Below are 22,789 nucleotides of genomic sequence, written 5' to 3'. Positions count from 1 at the left end.
AGGGCCCATTCCTCCTGCCACTTTGTGGCCTGTTGCAGAATCTGACAGCTGAAGGCATGGGCTCCTTCTACTAACAGCAGATTCAGCCCTGGTTCAAAGATGAAGGCTGTGAGGTGGGATCATGATGTGACTGACCTACCTTCCAGAGGGCAGAATCCTTTGTTTTAAGGATAGTTTCAGGAGCATAGTCCTTTGTTAAAGATGATCCAGTGGAGTGGCCTTTGGCACCTGCCACAGTTTATTTGCCGTGTTTTGTTGCAGAATTCGCATAGAACTAGATTTACATCAAGCTCCAACATATTTTTGCCCGAAGAGTCATTGTTCCCAGATTGGGGTCACTTGCTTTGCAAAAATTAGCTGGGACAAAAATGCTCCCTAACCCCCCCACCCAATCTACCACTTTATGCCACTGGTGTATTCATTTGTCCCACTCAGTATAATTCACCGGGAGGGGGAGGGGGGAAATGGTCTTGGTGAACCGTGAAGGGTGCTGAAAAGGAGATGTAAGCTACTCTGTTTATCAGAGGGTTGGCCGTGCCTGGTGGAAAGGGGACACCAACGTTCTCTGCAGGTTTAGGACATTCAAGCAGAACTACTTTGGTTCCTGGGCCAAGCAGTGCTGTCTCGACGCACTCTGCCACTAAGGCAAAGGCCATCGGGAAAAAGGAAGAGGAGAATGTGATGCAAAAATTAAAGAAGTGGTTGGTTCCAAAACAGAAAAAAATGGATAGGGCTAGAACAGTGGCTTCCCAACCTTGGGTCCCCAGATCTTGGACTATATCTCCTAGCAACCCTAGCCAGCACAGCTTGTGGTGAAGGACGGCTTCTGGGAGTTTTAGTCCAAGAACATCTGGGGACTCAAACTTGGGAACTATTGGCCTAGGAAGTATTCTTTTCCTAACATTCACCAGTAGAGTCACTTCTCAATTTGGGCAACCTCTAAATTGTCATGCCCTGGGGAAAAGTTTCATTGCCTTAGTTCCTGCAATGAATAACGTGTGTGTACATGGATCCCTAACTTCAGCATTCACTCTAGCCCCAACTATTTTATTTACTCCACTGCTAGCCCTCAGTTGAATTCCAAATGCCCTTGGAATCACCCATGGTTGAAGGCATGCAACCATCTTTCAAAGCAGCAGAAGCATTAGTTCCTAAACTGGGGTGGGGGGGCAGGAACAACAGCCTAACCCCAACTGGTCTCTCTGCCTATAATTCATTTCCTTCTCAGCTGGACCATTGTTATCACTGTAAGGGCTCCTTTGAGCAAACTCTCTAAGCAATCAATATGCCTCGGAAGCATCTGTGTCTATTGTGCCCAGGGGGTTCCGTTTCATTTAGAGATCCACACAAGTGCTGGGAGGCTGGAAATGTACTGTGCTTCTGTCCATTTTATTTGTTGTTTTGTTTGACTCTGTTCTCAAACATCTTGCCAAGATGTTTGTATTGTTTAGCCACTTCTGAAGCATATGTCGATAATCCCCAGAGTTACCCCAGACACCTGCAGCTTCTATTGATGTTACTTTTTAAAAAGACACACAATGTACGCATTTGTATAAAGATTTCACTGTAGTGGGTTGGGAAGATTCCCCTGCAGAACTTTAATTCAAGTCTTTGTCCTTGAGTAACCATAATTGTACAATGAAATAGAAGTTTCTCTTTCATAAGAATCTCCCAGACCTCTGCGAGCTTTTCTATCTTATCTGCTCATTGTTTTTGTCATGCACCACTTGTGTTTGTGTAGGGTGTAGTTGTGCTATTCTGTCACAACAAACACAACAGTCTCCAAGTTTTACCTGGCCTAAGATTCGGTGCAAAGATACGCATCTCACGGAATGCAGTTTCCGTAGTCTCAATTATGTAAAAGGTGGTGCTAAATGAAATTGAGCAAACTTTAAGGTGCCACAAGTTCTTAGATGTTTTCCCGTGAACCACAGCAACTCATCCAACTTATCTGGAAGCTGACAGGGAGGGGAAGAGAGCAGACTGTATTTGAGCAAGCTGCAGTCTTTTGCTTGTGGGACTGATCCACAAAGACCCCTACTTTCCCCACAAGGACCTGGTGCTCCCAGACTTTGGAACTCTCTCCCACAGGAAACTAGGTTACCCCCATCTTTGCTCTCTTTCTGCAAGCGAGTGAAGACCTTTCTCTTCAGGCAGGCTTTCCCTGAGTGAATGGGAGCCAGCATGTGTTTTTTAAATGGATTCTTGTACCTTACTGCTTTGAATGCATTTTGAGGTTGCTTATGTTTTTTTGCATGGTAGTTGTTTGATCTTTTTGAGAGTTTGTATACTGACTGTTGTCAGCTTTAATATTGTCTTTTAATGATGTAAGCCACCTTGGGTCCTTTTAAGGAGAAAGGTAAGATAACAAATATTTAGAAAGCAAGCAAGCAAGCGAGCATCAAATAAGTCTACAACCTCATCTTAGAGCTATTTGCATGCCTATCACTTGAGCCGGTTGTATGGACATTTCTTTGGCCTTCTTCCACACTAAACAGCCATAGAAGACAGAATCATTTTGTTTTGCTTTGCTTGCATTGCACTGGTTTGGATCATATGCTGCCTTTCTCTCCATAAAAGGATCCACAGGTAAGACTTTCACCTCTTGTTGTCTTCCTGCTTAAAAGTGTTCCCTCCAATGTGCTTTAATATTTAAAAATATTAAAGGGTTGTCATAACATATCTTCTTTCATAGGACTAACCTAGTTTTGTTTTATGAAGGAAACCCTGTTTATTTTTGTTTGAGATACAACAGAAGCCCAGAACATCTGACAACAGTGACTCAGTTTAATCAGGACGTTTACCTCCTGCCTAATCGTCCTGCACATAATTGCAAACTGTTTTGTTTAATCACCTGAAAAGTGAGAAGTCCACTGAATTCGGTGGCATTTACTTTTGAACAGGCATGCATAAAATTGCACTGTAAAGTATGGTTTTGTTTTGGTTTTGGTTTTTTAGAAAAGATGCAAGCTTTTAAACATTGCACCTGGAGCTGTGGCCACATGAGTCTTGGGAAGGAGATGGAGTTGCCAAATATGTGCCCTCCACCTTTGCCAGCTGCTTGAAAAACAGAAAATCAATGTATGAAATTGTGTGTTACTTTTAAGCCTTTCTCTCCACCACCCCCAGGAGCTGCCATGGCAGAGCTGTGGAAATCCCTGGAACACAGACCGATGCTTCTCTAACTATTCCCTGAATGACACCACCAACCTGACCAGCGCTGTGACTGAGTACTGGGAGTACGTCTCCAGCCTAAGTCAGGTTTTTCAATCATTGGGGTCATCTCATCTATACAGGGGCTGGGGATGGATGGATGGATGGATGGATGGATGGATGGATGGATGGATGGATGGATGGATGGATGGATGGATGGAGAAGAGAGCAGTAGGACCTTCTCATTTACCTTCTGTAACAAAGGTCATAAGTCATCCATATTTAACATGCACACCTTTTTTTAAAATGGGGCAGATGACAAAGGATCCAACTTCTGAAACAGAGCATTCTTTCAAAACAAATGAAATAGTAGATAGTATCAACTTTTGATAGGATATTTTCTGCTTTTCTGCAGTCTGGGATTTGGTTGGCATCTGAATTAACATCTAGCAGGGGGGATGTTGTTTGACACCCACGCACCACGAAAGGACCCAGTCAACCAGACACCTTACAAGGCCCTTCCAATGCTTGTTGCCATGAAGATAGTGCTTGGAAACCTTAGGTTTTGAATAACAGCATCCAGAATTCCTCAACCAGTGGGGAAGAATTTAAAAAATGCAGCACAAAAGTGAAAACAGCAATGAGCTGAAAAAGTGATATCTATAACCAGTAAAGAAACATTCTTAAATGCCCAAGATACTAAAAAGGTACATTGGCATTGGTAAGATTATGCCACGACCATGAGTTAGGCAAGCTTTTCTAGGAAGGACATTCCGCAGATGAAATGACCAGCCTTCTGTCTTGCAGTCCCTCATTTGGTGGAGATGTCTGGAGGAAAACTTAACATTGTGGGCTTAGAGCAGAGCAGAACTTTTTCCCTGTACTGTTACAGTTCCTGTGTGAGAGATGAGGGTAGGGAGATCTTGGCAGCTATAGCCGAAAAGCCTAGAATTTTTCATTTTATAGGGAACTTTTTTGTGTTAGCCTTGTTGCCATTATTTGCACTTAAAAAGTGACTTCTCAAATTCTAGTCATGTGACTTGTTACCCCCCAAATTAGAGTTAATTAGGTTGTTTGTAACAAATTGCATCCAAGGTCTATGTAGCAGTGCCATCATCACCAAGGGACCTAAAGTGACAGAGGGCATTAAGAGGTTGGCACAGAAAGGGGCAATGTAGGCCGCATGTCCATGGATCCTCAAAATTTGGACCAAGATCTGCCTAAACTCTGCTAAGATGGGAGGGGTTCCATGACAATTCCTGTATTATTTCCACCTTTGGGATAGGATTGGGTGGGCTGTGGCGGTACACCCTCAGTCAACAAGGTTATTCCATCACTACCTTTGTCACCAGCTCCCCGTTCTCCTATTCTTTCTCGTGTTGTTTCCTACCACCTGCTTGTTTGCCCAGCAGAGAACCAGTGAGCAAATAGACATGGAAAATAATAATATTTCCTCCCACCAACATTGTTTGTTTACTAACCCTTGACAGCCTTGTTCCTTACCATTGACAGCCAAGTGTGCAGCCTTCTAAAATTTGTATCCACTTTTAATCTGTACACATAAATACACATCTGCCAAATAGGTGGCAATCTGTGTCCATGTCCTTCCCTCCCTCCCTCCCTCCCTTTTTGTCTCTCCTTGATGCACTCCCTCCTTTCTGGTGATTAATGGTCTCCTTACCCATGTCCAAGTGTTATTTCCTCTCAATGTTATGCTTCTTAGCATTTCATAAGCAACTCTATGTCTTGCATCTCATCAACAACTCTGGGAGGGTCTACGAATATAGTCAAATGTTCTGATCTCTTCCCTAATCCCTTGCAGGAGAAACATGCATGAGATCTCTGGAGGCTTGGGAGAACCAGGTAGTGTCCGCTGGCCATTGGCTGGCACACTCGCATTAGCCTGGGTTCTGGTGTATTTTTCCATCTGGAAAGGTGTCGAATGGACTGGGAAGGTATTTTATGCTGTATACCCCAATACAACCTTTATGCATGCATTCCTCTATAGACACGGTTCACAGTTCAGCAGACACAGTGCATTCTGTTGGTGTAAGTTGTGCTACAGTAGGTCGATTGAATCAGTGGGGATTTAGTGAGTCAATTCCTTTGTAAGTTCCATTGATTCAAATGGGCCTACTCAAGTTGCTTTAGTGTAGTAAATTACAACTAGAGAAAGCCCATTTGAATTCATGGAACTTGTGGAGGAGTTAACTCACCAAATCCCTGCTGATTAATGGGCCTACTCTAGTGTGACATATTACACTAAGCAACAGGATTTCAGTCTGTTTTGCTCAGCCCCTATGACTAAAATTTGCTTTGTGTGGTGTCCAGCTTTTATTCAATTGTTGATACTGCTCCTGAATTCAAAATCACAAAAGTCATCAAATTGACTCCGCTGAACATGAACAAGCTGATGGTTTTTAATCCATGCTGGCCCCTTTTAAATTGCTGTATTATTAATGGAACACATTTAAAAACTGATACAATGTTTTGGATTGGGACCCTTTTTTTAGACCCAGTGATATGGCTTCACTGTTAGTACTGTACTCTCAAAGAGATCTGATTCATTTAAATTTTGAAATTTTATGTCCTATTTTGGTGATGAAATTTAAACTCAAAATTCAACATTTACTCTATATTTCTGAAATACAGTTTGCCATTTCAATGTAAGATCTTGTGTTTTGTTTGAAAAAAAATAATAGAAATTTTGCAAATTCCATTTAAGAGCTGCTTTCTGATACTACTAGATACTAACTGCTTCTTTATGTCTAATGCCAAATACTGCTACATACTGATAGCTATGTACTTGTCAGGTACCATCAACTGCCAACTGCTGCTATACATCGACTCTAAGAGATTTTCAGCTACTAGCTACTATATCTTAGATACTGAGCGCTGCTGCATGTCAGACCTTGCCAACTGCTGACCAGCTATTGCATGATACCTGTCATCAGCAGTCACATTCCAACTGGTACATGCTGGATGCTCGTAACCTGCAGCTGCTGCTATATGTTAGCAATAGATACCATCCAAAACTGATTCGCAAATGTCAGCTATTATCAAACGCAGATGTCAGATGCTATCTGTTGCGTGTCACTAGCTGTTACAGAATCCTTAGCTATCAAATGCTGAATATTAGCATTAATCAAATATTTACATATCTATTATTTATCAGCATAATTATAGCAATGCATATTGAGATATCTTTTTAGGCAAATGCATTTCAGTTTTATATTTACCAACATTTCTGAACTCTCTCTCTCTCTCTCTCTCTCTCTTTGTGTGTGTGTGTGTGTGTGTGTGTGTGTGTGTGTGTGTGTGTGTGTGTGTGTGTGTGTGTGTGTGTGTGTGTGTGTGTGTGTGTGTGTGTGTCTGTCCTGTAGGTTGTGTACTTCTCGGCGACATACCCTTACTTCATGTTATTCATCCTGTTCTTTCGTGGGGTCACCTTGCCAGGAGCCAAGGAAGGAATCCTCTTTTACATCACACCAGATTTTAGCAAACTCTCCCAATCTGAGGTTTGTAGTCCCTGCGGAACTAATTAGGGCTGCATGCAACAACAGCCGGTTGTCCCAGAATGTGATGAAACCCAAAGTGAATATCAGAACTGAATTATTTAAGTCAATGTTCCCAAAATGATGGTTCCTAAATGCCCTGGTTTGTCATTCAGGGCTCTTGCTTGCATCTGGCAATGTTTTTTACGTAATCGCTGTTTTCTCCAGAGCTTGGAACACTTACCGTTTTGGAATCCACTGGGATTCAGAGACATGGTGATTTTTGAAAAAGTTACTTTCCTTTGCTGTACTTACTGCTTCCTATTGCCAAGTGCTGTGAGGCTCTAACTGCCTCCTTCTCCTACCACTGTCGCCAGCCAAGCTGTAGATAGTTCCAGCAGATACGTGGGCACAACATTTCTGCTAGCCTGGCAGGTTGAAATCATCCAGTCTGGTTTCACATATGAGGCTCCCAGATCTGTCATCAAAGTGAGGCACTGAGGATTCCCTGAAATTGTGCCCGGTGAATTGGCCTCCACCTGTTTACCTGCTCAAGGGACATTTCTGCCGCGAAGCCTTGGATTTTAATTTTATTTATGTATTTATTTAAAATATGTTTATCCCCTCTTTCTCCTAAAAAGGATCCAAGGCAGATTACAGTGATTAAAAAATGAACAGTATAAAAGCTTAAAACAGTAAATGATGTGCAGCATTAAACAAGAACTGCAAACACATTAAGAAACAACAAAAATAAAACGGCCCCATTAGACAGTCAGTCACAATAAGATACCCTGCCTGAAGAGAAAAGTCTTCACCTGGTTGCAGAAGAACAGAAAAGATCGGGCCAGTCTGGTCTCCCATGGGAGGGAGTTCCAGAGTCTGGGAGCAGCGACAGAGAAGGCTCTCTCCTGTGTCCCCACCAAGTGCAAGGTGGTGGGACTGAGAGAAAGCCCTCCCTTGATTATCTTAACACCTAAGAAGGCTCATAATGGGAGACATGGTCTTTGAGATTGGGCCCATGCTGTTTAGTGTTTTACCTATTAAAACCAGCACTTTTTAATTGTGCCCAGAAATGGTTTGGCAGCCAATGGAGCTACCATAAGAAGTGGCTTGTGTGATCCCTATTTCAGAGTTTCTATTAAATGACCTTCTTCTTTTTTTGCTAGCCTACAGTTCTGTATGTCCATATGAGTACACAACCTTAGTTTTTAACAATTATGAGGAAAGGCCTGTCCTTCACAGCTGGGGAAGCTCAAGAGAAATGAATTATTTATTTATTTATTTATTTATTTTATATCCCGCCTATCTAGTCGATAGACCACTCTAGGCGGCTTACAAGACAACACCAGCACTGCTTGCATTCTATGTGTTTAGGCTGGTACAGGTTGAAAGCAGGAGTGAGCAAAGTGATGATGTTGGACTACAACTCCCAAGATACCTCACTTCTGGCTATGATGAGTAGGGCTGATGGGAATTGCAGCCCAGCACGTTGTCCACCATTGCCTTAGGAAAGCCAGGAAGACCTTTTCAGCCCCAGGGCCAGGTTCCGTCTCACAAACGTTCCTAGTCTAAGCAAAGGCACCCCAGCTTTCCTTGCCAGTCACTAAGCCTTAGGACAGGTGTTTCAGCCTTTTAGAAGAGGGAAGAAAACTGAATAAAAGCTGAAGCTGTGAAACAGAGAGGATCTGACCACCTGTAGGACCCAAGACATCTGCAACGAGATGCCGTCAAGGCATAATTCAGTCTGAGGTCTCCACACCTGCCTTAGAGACTATATTGGAGCATTAGGACTAGATCAAATTGAGGATACTGACATCAGCATCATGTACTATCTCCTACCCCAATAACAACAATAACAGCAACAACAACAACAACAATAATGTATTTGAAGAAGATGAGATGATCCCAGTTATGTAAACAGACCAGGGCAAGCCCTCAATACATTGTTGTCTGTGAGCTGTCAGGTGATAGTTAGGATATATAGTTTCAGTCCATCTTCTTCCTTTGCAGGTCTGGATGGATGCAGCCACACAGATCTTCTTCTCCTATGGTCTAGGCCTGGGATCTCTGATTGCCTTGGGAAGCTACAACACCTTTCACAACAATGTGTACAGGTCTGTTATGTATAAATGTTGGATGGGGTGGCTGGGAATGATGGGAGCTGTAGTCCAACACATATGGGTGGGGGTGCTGAATCAGGCTGATGTTTTAAAAATGATTCTGTTCTTAGGAAACCAGAACAGATGGAATTCCAAAAGATTTCTTTTTTTTAAAATTGTGTTGAGATTGGGGTGTTCCTGGAGCTAGGGAATTTTTTTTTAAAAAAAACTATAATTCCCAGAATCCTCAGCCAGTATGGCCGCTAGGGATTCTGGAAACTGCAGTCCAAAATTAACTTTTCCAAGCTCTGGATATATCCCTACTACACTTACCTTTGTTATGGAGTTCAGTGCATAACGAATAGTGGATCCCCAGGCCACGTACTTGACATGCAAAAATTGCCTTCATCTTCCGTTATTTATAAATAGAAGTTGTGAGCCAGAGGAGACATGAGAAGTATTTGCTTTTTTGGAATGTAACTCCTACACTCCCAGTGCCCAATTGACATGCTAACAAGAGATAGGTGCTTTGTGCTTTGTACAGTTGCATACGAAGCATGGCACTACAGGTGGTGCTGAGTTCCATCTCCCTCCCTCCACACTGGCTGGTCCCCTTACTGAGATCCGCATGCTGCTGGGATCCTTCTTTGGCAGCAGTGCTCCAATCCAGGCAAGAGTCCAGCCAGCCTTTCCCTGACTCCTCAGGCAGCCAACCACTCAGGCAGGGAGACTCCCTATTCTGCCTCCTCACCAGAGTGGTTGGCTGCCTGAGGAGGCAAGGAAAGACTAGCTGCGCTTCTGCTTGGATTGGAGCGTTACTGTCAAAGAAAGACTCTAGCAGCATGCGGAGCCCAGCAAGTGGACCAGCCGGTCTGGGGGAGATGGAACTCAGCATCACTTGTAGTGCCCTGCTTCATGCTTTGTATGAAGTTGCACAAAGCACAAAGCACCCATATCTAATGCTAACTGTGTGTTTCTGCAAGATGTAATCCATAAAACAAATTTCTTCCTATCTTTGAACCAGAGAGCTACAGAAAAAGCAATATGGAAACAGCAACCGAGACGCTCTACAATGCGTCCTATTCATAGAAATCATAGTAATCATAGAAAAGTAAAGTTGGAGGGTGCCTACAAGGCCATCAAGTCGAACCCCCTGATCAATGCAGGAATACAATCAAAGCATATCTGCCAGGTGATTATCTAAGTTTTTCTTGAATGCCTCCAGTGTTGGAGCACTCACCAACTCCCAAGGTAACTGGTTCCACTGTCATACTGATATTCAACTGAAATCTGGCTTCCTTTAGCTTGAGCCCTTTGTTGTGCGTCCTGCAGTCTGGAATGATTAAGAACAGATCTTGCTCCTCCTCTATATGACAGCCTTTCATATATTTGAAAAGTTCTGTCATATCACCCCTCAGTCTTTTCTCAAGGCTAAACATACCCAATTCTTTCAGCCTTTCCTCATCAGGCTTGGTTTCCAGCCCCCTGATCATTTTTGTCACCCTCCTCTGAACTTGTTCCAACTTGATAGCATCCTTCTTAAAATACTCAAAGTGAGGCCTAACTAGTGCTGAATATCCGTGCTTAAATTAGGGGCAGATGATTTGCCCAACACAGAGAAGAGATTACTGTAGGAAAAAATTACATGTCATGGTAATTGGTTCTAATTCTTCTTCTCTCCTCCATTGTCATCATCATCACAAAGCAACATTTTTGCCTCATTCGCCAAAGCTGTCTAACAATTCCTGTCTGACACTATGCTATTTTTATTGTGCCGTTTATAAATCCCAGCTTCTCTAGTTTCTTCTTGGCAGAATCTTTCTCTTATTAAGTGCCCTCCTTAGGGCCACTGAGCATCAAATGTTGCTTCAGAAAAAGATTTCTTGCTTCTGTCCACGTATTCATCGTTATAAGAGATATCCCAGGAGAAGGTTGAAGAGGCTTTAAACATTCACAAGGAAAACCTCTTAAACTCGTTGCTGTTCTCAGTCCATTAACTGGAAACGAGGGCTTAGCTTACCCACCTGAAGCCAAATATCAGACTGTCCACCCAACCATAGAGAAGGAATCTGTGGTGGCAACAAAGCTACCTCATGAAAATTTGAATCAAACTTTTATCTTTCCTTTCCTTTGTTCTGCATCTTTTTATCTTCTCCGTGCTTTTTTGTTCCCATCTCTCACTGACATAATGACTTCTCTCAAAGTTCACAAAGTTGCAAAGTATTTTTAGCAAGAGTTTCAGTGTATCTGGAAAAGCTCCCCATGTTCCATGCCACGTACAGTCTATTTTTTATTTAGTCAAGCATCCATTTACAGTGGTGCCTCGCTTGATTATGTTAATTCGTTCCAGCGAAATCGCTGTAGAGCGAAAACGTCATCAAAAGAAATTTTTAAAAAACCCATTGAAACACATTAAAAACTGGTTAATGTGTTCCAATGGGCTGAATAACTCACTGTCTTCCATAGGGCAGCCATTTTCGGGTGCCTGTCTTGCGAAAAATGGCTCCTAAAAACAGCGGGGAGCCATTTTTAGCATCTCAGGATTCTCAGGAGCAGGACCTTTGGAATTCCTTTCCCAGGAAAAACCTTTAGACTCTTTGTCTTCTTTTGCATAATAAGATACTTCAGAGGACAAAAGCCTGCCAAAACCAAATAATCTTCAGCAAACTGTGAAAGAAAGCCAGAGAAAGTGCTGCCCAACATCACCAGGCAAAGACCACTGTCAAGTTGCTGAGCAGTCGCCATCAGTGACAGTTTCACTGTCGCTGGGGCAGCAATCAGAGCCTTATTTCTTGATCTTTAGGAGTGGACAGGCTCCCGCAGAAGAAAAGGATCTGTAAGATATTCTGGAGTCAAGCCATTTAGGGCTTGAAAAATAACCAGCCAGGAGAGGCCAGTGAGTTCAATTCATGGGGCCATGAATCTGCTCTGCATTTTAGCATGTTAACAGGTGCTCTCCAAGGTGCTGAAAATCTTTTTACAATCGAGTTGTGCCTTGAATAGCTCTGATGACATTCCACCTGAGCAAAAGGGAGGCCACCAGGTTCATGTGCCTAAGAGAAAATATTGGCAATCCAGGCAGATGCTACAAGACATGGGCCAAAAGGGTGCCATGGACAAGGCCCACGAGTGTCTCTGCTGCAACATTCTGGACCAGCCACAGTTTCTAAAGACTCTTCAGATATTAACCCATGCAAAGCACACAACTGTTTATTTATTTATTCATACATATATACATACACACACATACATACACATATATACATATACATAGATATAGATATAGATATATAGATATAGATATAGATATACACATACACACACACACACACACACACACAAAGCTACACACACACACATATATACATACATACACATATATACACATATACACACACATATATACACTTACATATACACATATCTGTTAGCCAAGGCCACTCTGGGCGGTTAACAACTAATAAAAAAAGAAGCCAGAGTAACAAACAGCAAATAATGACATTAATACGGGGGGGGGGGGGATCAAAAATCATAAAGTGAAGTGAGGATAAAATTGTAATACAATAAATACAATTAAAAGCATAAAAAATATAAAAACATAGAACATGGCAGTATGATAGATGTTATATTATTGGACACTATACTTATTTTTATTAATCCTTAGAACTCCTCTGCCCCAAACTGGACAGGGAAGACTGCCAAGATGTACAAAAGTACAGGGCAAGTTCCGTATGAGGAAAGATTTTGGGCGGGTTTTGTTCAGAAGTGACAAAAAGGGAGAGAGTATAACAGAAGTGTGTAACTTGTCAAATGGTGTTGGAGTGAAAACTAGGCTGAGATACAGTTTTTCTTCTTCCTTTTCTCATAACACTAAAACTTGGGATAACCCAATTACACTAATTGGCATTGGATTCAAAAGACAGAAAAGGCAGTACTTCTTCACACCAATTGACTTATGGAATTAACAGCCACTGGCTTTCGATTAGACAAATTCATAGAGAGTAAGTCTCTTAATGAGTAGAAATGGGGTGGGGGTGGGGAGGGACGCTATTCTGTGCTCCACATTTGTAAATGAATTAATCTGATTGGTACTCAGACCAATGCATGGGTCAGAATGCATTTATCCTTCAGTTTTTGCCTTTATCTGAGTTTTATGATATGATTCTTATCCCCCAATTTTAAAAAAATGTATATGAAGTGAGTAATTTAGGTGAAATATGAATAAAATGCATCTTTGAAGAATAAATTCTTACAAAATAAAGGAGGGTGAGCATTGTTTTAAAAAATGCATGTTTGTGCAGTTCAAAATACCATATGCACAGACTGCTGTCGGAATGGGGATGGAATGGACTCTTTAAATAAATACCCTCAAATGGTCCAGACTTAAATTGGTCATTCCATCCTTATTCACTCTTATAAATTCTGATACATAGAAGAAATTGTTGTGGCGTTTTGCATTTTTGATTAAATTCCTCTAGCTGTGTAGCAGAAGTGCAAAGATCCACAGAGCAAAACACAGTTACTATTAATTAGAAAAAGCTCATGTACTCCAACGTAAGCAGTCAACATCATTTGACAAGGGCTTGGCTGATAATTCTAAAAGTGTGACTTCTTCAGAGAGTTAGATGACTAGAATTATGGGGGTGAATCCCCAGTTTTTCCATCGGCAGTGTCAAGAGCAGTTCACCAGAAAGAAAGGGTCTTTTCTGTTAATATCTCCTGTACTTGGAAACACCCTTCTCAGAGCTGTTTATTGGATATCATCTCTTAACTGTTGCAGAGTTTCAAATATTGGCTAAATTTCTCTATCTGTTCAGCAAAAGTACATGGATTCACAAAGCAGAATAGCTTCAAGTTCCCATGTTTAGTCCACCCCTTTTTCTAACCAACTGGTACTTGCAATCTCAATTACTCACTCTGAGACATTAGTAGGGAAAAGAATAAAAGATTTCTTTACTTACATTAAACAGATCAAACAGCAGACTGACAAACATGACTGCTTTTAGCAAAGGCATCAACAAACTCGAGAAAGAGAAAAAGCACTGAGCAGAGAGGTGGGGCTCTCTTTGAATTCAGAATAAGGGAAGAAACAATTGGTTAGTGCTGGATAGATTAACAGTCATCCCAGCCCAGGAGGTTCCCTCCCAGCCAAACCTACTAAAGTCAGCATGCCAGATTGTAACAACTCCAACAGAAATTCCAGTCTTTAAAGGGAAATACTGGATTCTGGAGGTAAACAATGAAGGAAACGTATTCAGAACACCCATTGGATCAAACTAAAGGTTTGTCTCAGGAGTGGGCAAAGTGTATATCTCTAGATGTTTTGGATTGCAGCTCTTATCAACCTTACGCATATAGGGTCAACTTGCATTATCTCCAGGTGGGAATAAGAAAGGATCTTGCCTGATACCCTCAAAAGCTTCTGTCATTCAGAACTGACAATACTGCGCAAGATGGACCAAGGTTCTGACTCAATACAAGGCAGTTGTGCACTAGAGATGGGCATGAACCACCAGTTCGTCTTTTGGATGAGCAGGTGTTCGGCGGTTCCCAGCCCTGCGTCTTCTGGTCGGTGTCCACTCAAAGGCAGCACCCAGAGGAGGCGGGACAGGGAAGCCGAGGCGCTGCCTGTGGGTGGGCACCCACTGGAGAAGGCAGGGCTGGGAACTTCCAAACACCTGTTTGTCTGAAGGACGAACCAGCACGAACCACCCAATGGGCAGCTTGTGCCCATCCCTATTCCTAAAATTGGGTGGGCTGCACTTCCCCACAGCTACTTTATCCAACCTAGAATTTGCTTTCAGAAAGTGGCTCACCATGTTAACAGGTCTCTCAAAGGCAAATGATTGGCTCTTTCAGTCCACGTAAACCTTTAGTCTGAACCAGCAGGGCTCTTCTTAGGTTCTTATTTTCAAAAGCACCTGGAGAAAAATATTTACAAATGTTTTGCATGAATACAGTGGTGCCTTGCTAAACAGTTACCCTGCATGACAGTTTTTTTCAGTAGACATTGACTTTTTGCGATCGCTATAGCGATTAGCAAAACAGTGATTCCTATGGGGGAATTTCGCTGGACAATGTTTTGTCCCTGCTTCACAAACCAATTTTTGCTAGACAACGATTTTGACAGCTCCCTCCGCGCTCACAAAACAGGTGTTTTCGGGACCTAAGCTTTGCAAGACAGCAATTTAAACAGCTGATCGGCGGTTCGCAAAGCGGCTTTCCTATGGCCAATCTTTGCTAGACAACGACGATTCTTCCCCATTGGAACACATTAAACAGGTTTCAATGCATTCCAATGGGGAAATGCTTTTCGCTAGACAATGTTTTTTCTAAATAGCGATTTCAGTGGAACGGTTTATCATCGTTTAGCTAGGCACCACTGTACGTATGTTCCTGTATATGAACACTAGCCTAACCTTATCTTCATCATTATTTGCTGAATGCACACCTTGTCTCCCTCTGTGTTCTGATGTGACAACTGACCGAAATAGAGGAGGCATCTTCCTTCCCTATATTTCTGCATTTCTATCTAAGGCATTCAATTTCCATGTTCTGACATCTTCAAAAGAAACCTTGGAAGCACCCAGGAACAGCTATACTTGAGAGAGGCACTCAGATCCTAACATCCCCTCCTTGGAGAGCTTTGATTGATTTCTGCCCTCTCTTGTTTTTTATGAGGCTGTCCAAACAAAGATGTTTCTGTTGCACTGTGCCTTTAATCTTTTTTAACCTCCTACTCTACTGATGTATTTTCCAAGTGACCCAGTTGTTTTATGTTCCACTCATGCTGCTGTTCTAATTATTTCATTGATATACTGAATATGATTCTATCTCATTATACATAATGAGTTGAGTCCAAAGAAGATAGAAAGAACTCTGCTTTTAAGAAGCCTCGTGGTTAAACTGCAGAACTGCAGTGAAGACTCTGCTCACAACGTGAGTTCAATCATGGGCTCAGATAGCTGTCTCAAGGTTTACTCAGTCTTCCAAAGTCAGTTATTTGAGTACCCAGCTCACTGGGGGTGGGGGAGCAAATGTAACCTGCACAATTAAATTGTAAACCACCCAGAGAAAGCTTTTAAGTGCTATGGGTCAGTATATAAGCAGCACAATTTGCTTTGCTTTGCTTTGGAATAGGGCTTTCTTGGGTTGCCACTCACCCACTACAGCTTCCTTGCACCCACCAGAAAGTGTCTCTTTTGGATGGCTTGCCCCATAGGAATGGTACGGGCTGGAGAACATACAGTAGGGTTGCATTACGAGAGGGGAAGTGGATGGATTCAGCAGATCTCTCTCACTTAAGTGGAAGTGCTTCTTTCTTCGCCCATGAGAGGAATGTAAATCTTCACTTGTCTTGTCCTCATGTGTGTAGACAAGGCAAAGAATTTTGTGATGCTCCCAATAGGAAAAGGTGAAAACCATTATCACAAATTAAGTGTAATTGCACAAATAGTGCAAGGATGTGAATAACACTTCAAAACAAATGACAGGAATTATGCAAAATGGTGATGGAATCTCCTTTGTTGCATGGATTTAAGGATAAGAAATATGAGAATGATTGTTTGCATCTTTTAAAAACCCTTGCACTGCTTTGTGTGAATGCACTTTGTTTCCTCAATGAGAAAAATATTACTTATATGTAGAGGCAATTTGTGTAAACTATAAAGTCCTTGATGAATTTTTAAATGGCTACTCTGATACTTGACTGGAGGAGAATCTTGTGGGGATTGAAAATCAAGGTGCCTCGTCAAGTCAGGACAATCTAAATCAATGGGAATGAATAATGTAGTAGGTATTCTTTACGTTGCCAGAGCACAACGTTATCTAGATCCAAGCCATGGTAATTTTCTGTTTTATTATGGAAGCTACCTTGTAGGCCAAATGATTAAATGTAGAGGTTCTTAAACCAATCAATCAATTAATTAAAACACATTCTTCTTTTCCAGAGACTCCATCATTGTTTGCGGCATAAATTCCAGCACAAGCGTATTTGCAGGTTTTGTTATTTTCTCCATCGTTGGCTTCATGGCTCACATCACCAAGAAGCCAATAGCTGAGCTGGCATCCTCAGGTATAGTCTCCTCAGTGCAGTTGTGTTTGAATACAGAGTTGTTTTGAATTGGTGCCCCCTTGTTTATTCAAACAAGTGCTCTGTATCTTGCATTCCAGCCTATCTTGTTTTGTGATAGGTCATAAAAAAGTAAACATGGGTTTAATTTGGAAGTCTAATTGCTGAGGCACAGGTATGTCAGGAAACCCCATTGTCAATACCAATTGCAGAATGTGTCTTCTTCTTGGCTGAAATCCTCTTGTGAAGTTACATCAATGGAAGGGTGATGACCTCAGCAATGCGGGGGGAGGATTTTCTGTAATTAAAGCCTTCTCTCTTCTCTCTTGCAGCTTGTTCAAATTGTGAGTACTCTGTTTTATCATGTGGAAGATGTGGGGCAGAAGAAGGAAGTTTTTACTTACTGAAAATAGTTGCTCTTGGATGACAATAGAAAAGATTTTCAGTAATTAAAGACATCCTCCTTCCACCCGGTGGTTTACATGCAATGAAACAGATTATTCGCCAGTCAGAAAAGACATGGGAGAGAAGGGAGTAGTATTTAATTACTGAAAAATTCTCCCCCTGATGGTGATGTCATCACCATTCCACAGGCATAACCTAGATGCCAAGCATATTGCCTTGTTCGATCCTCTCTCTCAGTCAAATAAGACTGTCATGAGATTTTTACCCACAATTGTTCACATGAGCCGTTAGTGGGACTCCACAGTGCACTTAGAGACCACAATATCATCTACACATCTATTATAACTGATAGGGATCTATGGCAGATCCAAAATGAAATAGAACTGGTTGTTCTAACCAATATTAAACCCCTCTCTTTAAACTATTATTTCCAGAGTCTACGAATTTCCTTGCACTGATTTAGGATTCAGTTCATATCCTTGCACTTCCTTAGGATTCTACCATACGCAATTGCTGCTTGCACAATCCGCTTGAAGTGAAATCCGTTTCGCAAGCTTGTGTGAGGCCAGTGCTGAAATGGACAGAGCCATGGGTGGCTCATGGAGTGGGACAGGAGGTGACAACTCCCCGCACAGTTTGATGGAACCACCCCACCCAGTCACAAGCCATCACTAGATAGAGCCGTGTGTCCTACCTATGACCCTTAAATTAACCAGTTCCCAACAGCAGTAGAAGACACTGTCTCTTGCCAATGCTGAAATCCGTTTCTGCTGCCCTCCTGCTCAAGTTTTGTGCACCGACTGGGGAAGTGCTGTTTTTGTCCTTTTCTCTATCTTTTGGGCTGGCTCTGCTAAACTGGCTCAGTGTCAGGATTTAACGAGGGCACCCACTGTGTCGGACTTTGTGTCCGAAGGAAGTTGGACAAATAAAACTGTTTGATGCATTTGATCCCTGCAGGTCCAGGACTGGCGTTCCTCGCCTATCCACAAGTCGTCACGCAGCTGCCCATGTCCCCTCTCTGGTCAATTCTCTTCTTTTCCATGTTAATGATGCTTGGTCTTGACAGCCAGGTAAGGCGTATTTAAAAAATAATAATAACCTGGACGATCAGGAACCACGCATGTGGTTGGGCATAGGGTGCTCTCACCAATGCATGTTGGATAGCAGTTCTGAAAGTGCTGTTGTCCTGGGTTCCAGCTTCTCTGTTCTCTATTCCCCTGGGTTCTCCCACCACCAAGAATCAGCATCCTGTAGCTACTTTCCAGGCTCAATCATCTTTCAGCCAAACGTCTTTCTGGATTCGTGTCTTAATCTCAGTTCCCCAAGTGGCAGCAAGATTCCCTGGGTTGCCTCTCTGTGTTTCGTACCTGTCAGATTGGTTGTTGGAATGCAACAGTTGGAACGAGTAAAAAGCTAGGAAATGTTTCTTTTCTGAGGTCAGAATCTCCTAGCCATCGTAGCTAGACAGAAGTAGCTTATCATTCTCTTCTTTGAGGGTGCCCTGGGACTGTGTAGTTTGCCCAAGGCCACACAGGCTGGCTCTACTCACAGAAGGCACAGTGGGGAATTGAATTCCCAACTTTTGCAGCATGGAGCTATCCAACCAGCATGAATTGTGAGCTGTCGATTCCAACTTAGGGTGACCTTTTCCAGGGTTTTCTAGGTGGAGAATACACCTCTGTGATTTACCATTCCCTTCTTCTGCTGATTCTTAAATTTTGGATAACCTAACTGGATAGCCTGTTGTCTGAAATTGGGAGCTCTTTTGTCCCACTGATAATGTAAATAAGTAGTATAAAGCCAAAGTAGCCTTTAAAATGGCACTCTGCAACCTTGCTCTGGACAGAAGTATACATGTATTTTGTTTTATGACTTAGTGGAACTGATCGCTAGAGGTGGATGCTGGAGCTATAAAAATGGCGCCCCTATCAGTTGAAGCAACTGCTTCACATTATTTCAAAAGACTAGCTCTGTAGAAATTGCTAGTAAATGGCCATATATACCAGCCACCAAATTATTATTTTTAACTGACCATATTTCAGAGCCAGTCTATATGTTGCAGCAGAACCAGACAGTATAATTCAGATTGCAGGTGACCTAGGGAAAAGACAATAAGGCTGAGTTGACAACAGAAGGAAAAGAGGAAGACCAAATATGAGATACTGACTCATAAGTAAAAGAAGGAAGCCATGGCTATATGTAGGTGTCTCCTGAAATCTTTTAGCCTTTTGTTTCTGATCATGAGGCGTTCTTGGCAAAGATACTGGAGTGGCATTGCCATTTCCTACTCCAGGCGGATTGCGTTTAGTCGGAACTCTCCACTATGTCCTGTCCGTCTTGGGTGTCCCTGCACGGCATAGCCCATAGCTTCTCTGAGTTACTCAAGCCCCTTCACCACGACAAGGCAGCAATCCATGAATGGGAGTGAAAGAGGAGAGTGCAAAATGTAATGAGAGTGAAAGAGGAGAGTGCAAAAAATGGTCTGAAACTCAACATCAAAAAAACTAAGATCATGGCCACTGGTCCCATCACCTCCTGGGAAATAGAAGGGGAAGATATGGAGGCAGTGACAAATTTTATTTTCCTGGGCTCCATGATCACTGCAGATGGAGACAGCAGCCACGAAATTAAAAGACGCCTGCTTCTTGGGAGGAAAGCGATGAGAAATCTTGACAGCATCTTAAAAAGCAGAGACATCACCTTGCCAACAAAAGTCCAAATAGTCAAAGCTATGGTTTTTCCAGTCGTGATGTATGGAAGTGAGAGCTGGACCATAAAGAAGGATGACCGCCGAAGAACTGATGCCTTTGAATTGTGGTGCTGGAAGAGGCTCTTGAGAATCCCCTGGACTGCAAGGAGAACAAACCTATCAATTCTGCAGGAAATCAACCCTGAGTGCTCACTGGAAGGACAGATGCTGAAGCTGAGGCTCCAGTACTTTGGCCATCTCATGAGAAGAGAAGATTCCTTGGAAAAAACCTTGATGTTAGGAAAGTGTGATGGCAAGAGGAGGAGGGGACGACCGAGGATGAGATGGCTGGACAGTGTCTGCGAAGCAACCAACATGAATTTGACACAACTCCGGGAGGCAGTGGAAGATAGAAGGGCCTGGTGTGCTCTGGTCCATGGGGTCACGAAGAGTCGGACATGACTAAACAACGACCTTAAATCTTCTTGCACAAAGTAATTTTGTAGGTCAGGTTGACTTTGAACCTTCTTCCCTGGCATAATTTCATTGACACACAGAGGTTTCTTTTCAGGAAACTGAGTTTGATTCCTGGAAAAAACACTTTTGCTGTGTTTGTAGAACAGCTATCAGTGAATCAATGACACATTGATTTGGTTTCAGATTGAGTTTGCATCCTATTCTCTTAGGATATATTTTTTAAAGAGGAGCCCTTAACTTTAATGCACAATCTGCTTTTTTCCCATTGTGCCAGCTATTTATAAATTAATGCTCATAGGAAATACAGTCGTGGCTGAATTGACCTGCGTCATAATTCAGAAACCTTTTAAATAGGGTGGCAAATGCTAACTGAACAATTCCTTTCAGTCATGATTCTTTTTTTTCTGCTACTAAATACTTTTTTTAAAAGGATTTAATTTTACATGATTTACTTGAGAGCTACTTCCCGCCCTTCAAGGTGGCTGCCAGAGACTTTTAAAAGTGACAGCTCTCTATACTCTTTCAGACACTTCTAAAATTAATTACTTTAGTGTAACTTCTTAATCAGCTCGCACACTGAAGTGCTCCACAGGGTTCTGCTGTTCAAGAGAGCTTTGAAGAGCAACATCTGAGAGCTGTCTGTTGTTCTGTCCCCCCCTGCCCCCCCCCGGCATCAATTGTTCTGTGTACTATTGTGTACCTCAGGAAGCATTGCCACTGAAAGGAATGTGTGAGGTGGTTCTCCTGACAAACAGCTTGCCATTCAGGCAATGAAGGGAGAACAAGTATCATGGCACAAATAATTTGAAATGGAATACATCAGGCTCTAAAAATCCAATCTCTGCTCCCATTGTGGAATTCTCTCCCTCCTTTCCTAATCTGAGGCAAAGAATAGACGGCTGTAACAGCCTTCCTCACGACTCACAAAGGGAGGTCATCACGTCACTTTAAAACCCTTCACTCTTCTTTACTGCCACCAACCATTCCTTAATGAATAAACCATACAGCAGGCCAGTATAACTTTTAAAAACAAAAACTTGGTTTATTGAATACAAAAAGAAAGGAATGGTAAATCACTGTTAAAGAAATAATCAATTACTGTTTCTCAGGCACTAGCTCTCACAGACTCTTTCACACTGACACTAAGATTACTTTAACTCGCAGCTCAGACACTCATTTCTCATCTATCTTCTATCTGCTATCTCCTATCTGACCCACTCACACCTCACACACACCTTATATATCACAGCTCCTCCCGCCTCTGCACCACCCTCCGCCCTCTCATTGGCTGAGATTTTCCCTCCCAGCTGTGACGGACAGGTTATGCTATGGCTGACCGTAACAACAGCCATTTCCTCTGAACCAGTAACTCCATTTGTCTTGTGAATTAGGGCTGGAAACCAGAGGAAGTAGGAATCGTCGTTGGCTCTCTGGGGTTTGGGAGTAAACAATGGAGAGAATGCGTCCAGTTGAACTCAACTTCCATCATCTTTCACCATTGACTATAATAGTTAGGTCTGATGGCAGTTGTAGTCCAAAAGAATCTGGAAGGCGATGAGTGGCCTACTCCTGCCTTATCAGGATCGGTTTGTGTAATGTGAAGACCGAAAGGAAAGAAAGAGAATATGATGCATCCAAGATTCTAGGAAGGCTGGTCCTCATATCTGAACAAAGTCAAGGAAACCTCGACGTGGAAAGCTAGCGAGCGCCATTGCAGGGGGGAGGGTGTAGCTTTTCTTAGCTGTCAATCCAATGTGGAAGTTGTTGATCTCTTTCTGATGATTTCTTCCTGGAGTTTTGCACTGTGGAAGGCTTCATCACAGCCCTGATGGATGAGTACCCACACCTGCTGAGGTCAAGGAAGAAGATCTTCATTGCAGTGGTGTGCTTAATCTCCTACCTGATCGGATTCTCCAACATCACCCAGGTAAACACGAATTGACAAACTAAGAACTGCACAATCTTCAGTACTACTTCTTCTGCTGCTGCTGCTACTGTTTCATTTTTCTATTTATTTTTCTTCTGATCCTCTTGGTCACTGAAGTGTAGACCCAATATCCTCCATATCTTTTCAATAGTGAGGACTTAGTCCTATCGCCGTTCATGTTAAAGTAATGGGTTTCATTGTGCAGATGGACTCCTTAAACCCTCCTGAAGTTCATGGGATTTGAACAGCCCAGTTCTGCACAGGATTTCAGTCCAAGTAAACAGCTAATCTGTCCTCATTCGCAGTGCGCAAGCCTTGTGGCATCAGAGGAAGGAAAAGAGGAGGCTGCTTTATATTGAGTTAAATAATTAGTCTAACTCACTCAGTACTGTCTGCTCTGACCGGCAGCAGCTCTCCAAAGTTCCAGTTCACTGTTTTTACCCCTGCCTGGTATTCCTTGGTATTCCCTGGTCA

General features: G+C 42.5%; 1 protein-coding gene across 1 annotated transcript in view; it reads left to right on the top strand.

The window, feature by feature from the left end:
• The window catches only part of LOC110076676 (sodium- and chloride-dependent GABA transporter 1-like), a 45,501-nt gene that overhangs the window by 9,722 nt on the left and 12,990 nt on the right, over positions 1-22,789 (top strand). Inside the window, exons 4-10 of the mRNA XM_078376291.1 lie at positions 3,130-3,239; positions 4,976-5,108; positions 6,537-6,671; positions 8,658-8,761; positions 16,696-16,820; positions 18,180-18,292; positions 22,184-22,315. Of these exons, the coding sequence (XP_078232417.1) occupies positions 3,130-3,239; positions 4,976-5,108; positions 6,537-6,671; positions 8,658-8,761; positions 16,696-16,820; positions 18,180-18,292; positions 22,184-22,315 (852 nt within the window). The remainder of the gene's footprint in view (positions 1-3,129; positions 3,240-4,975; positions 5,109-6,536; positions 6,672-8,657; positions 8,762-16,695; positions 16,821-18,179; positions 18,293-22,183; positions 22,316-22,789) is intronic.

Source organism: Pogona vitticeps, chromosome 5 (assembly GCF_051106095.1).
Source record: "Pogona vitticeps strain Pit_001003342236 chromosome 5, PviZW2.1, whole genome shotgun sequence".
NCBI lineage: Eukaryota > Metazoa > Chordata > Lepidosauria > Squamata > Agamidae > Pogona > Pogona vitticeps.
This window is presented reverse-complemented; position numbering and strand designations above follow the sequence as displayed.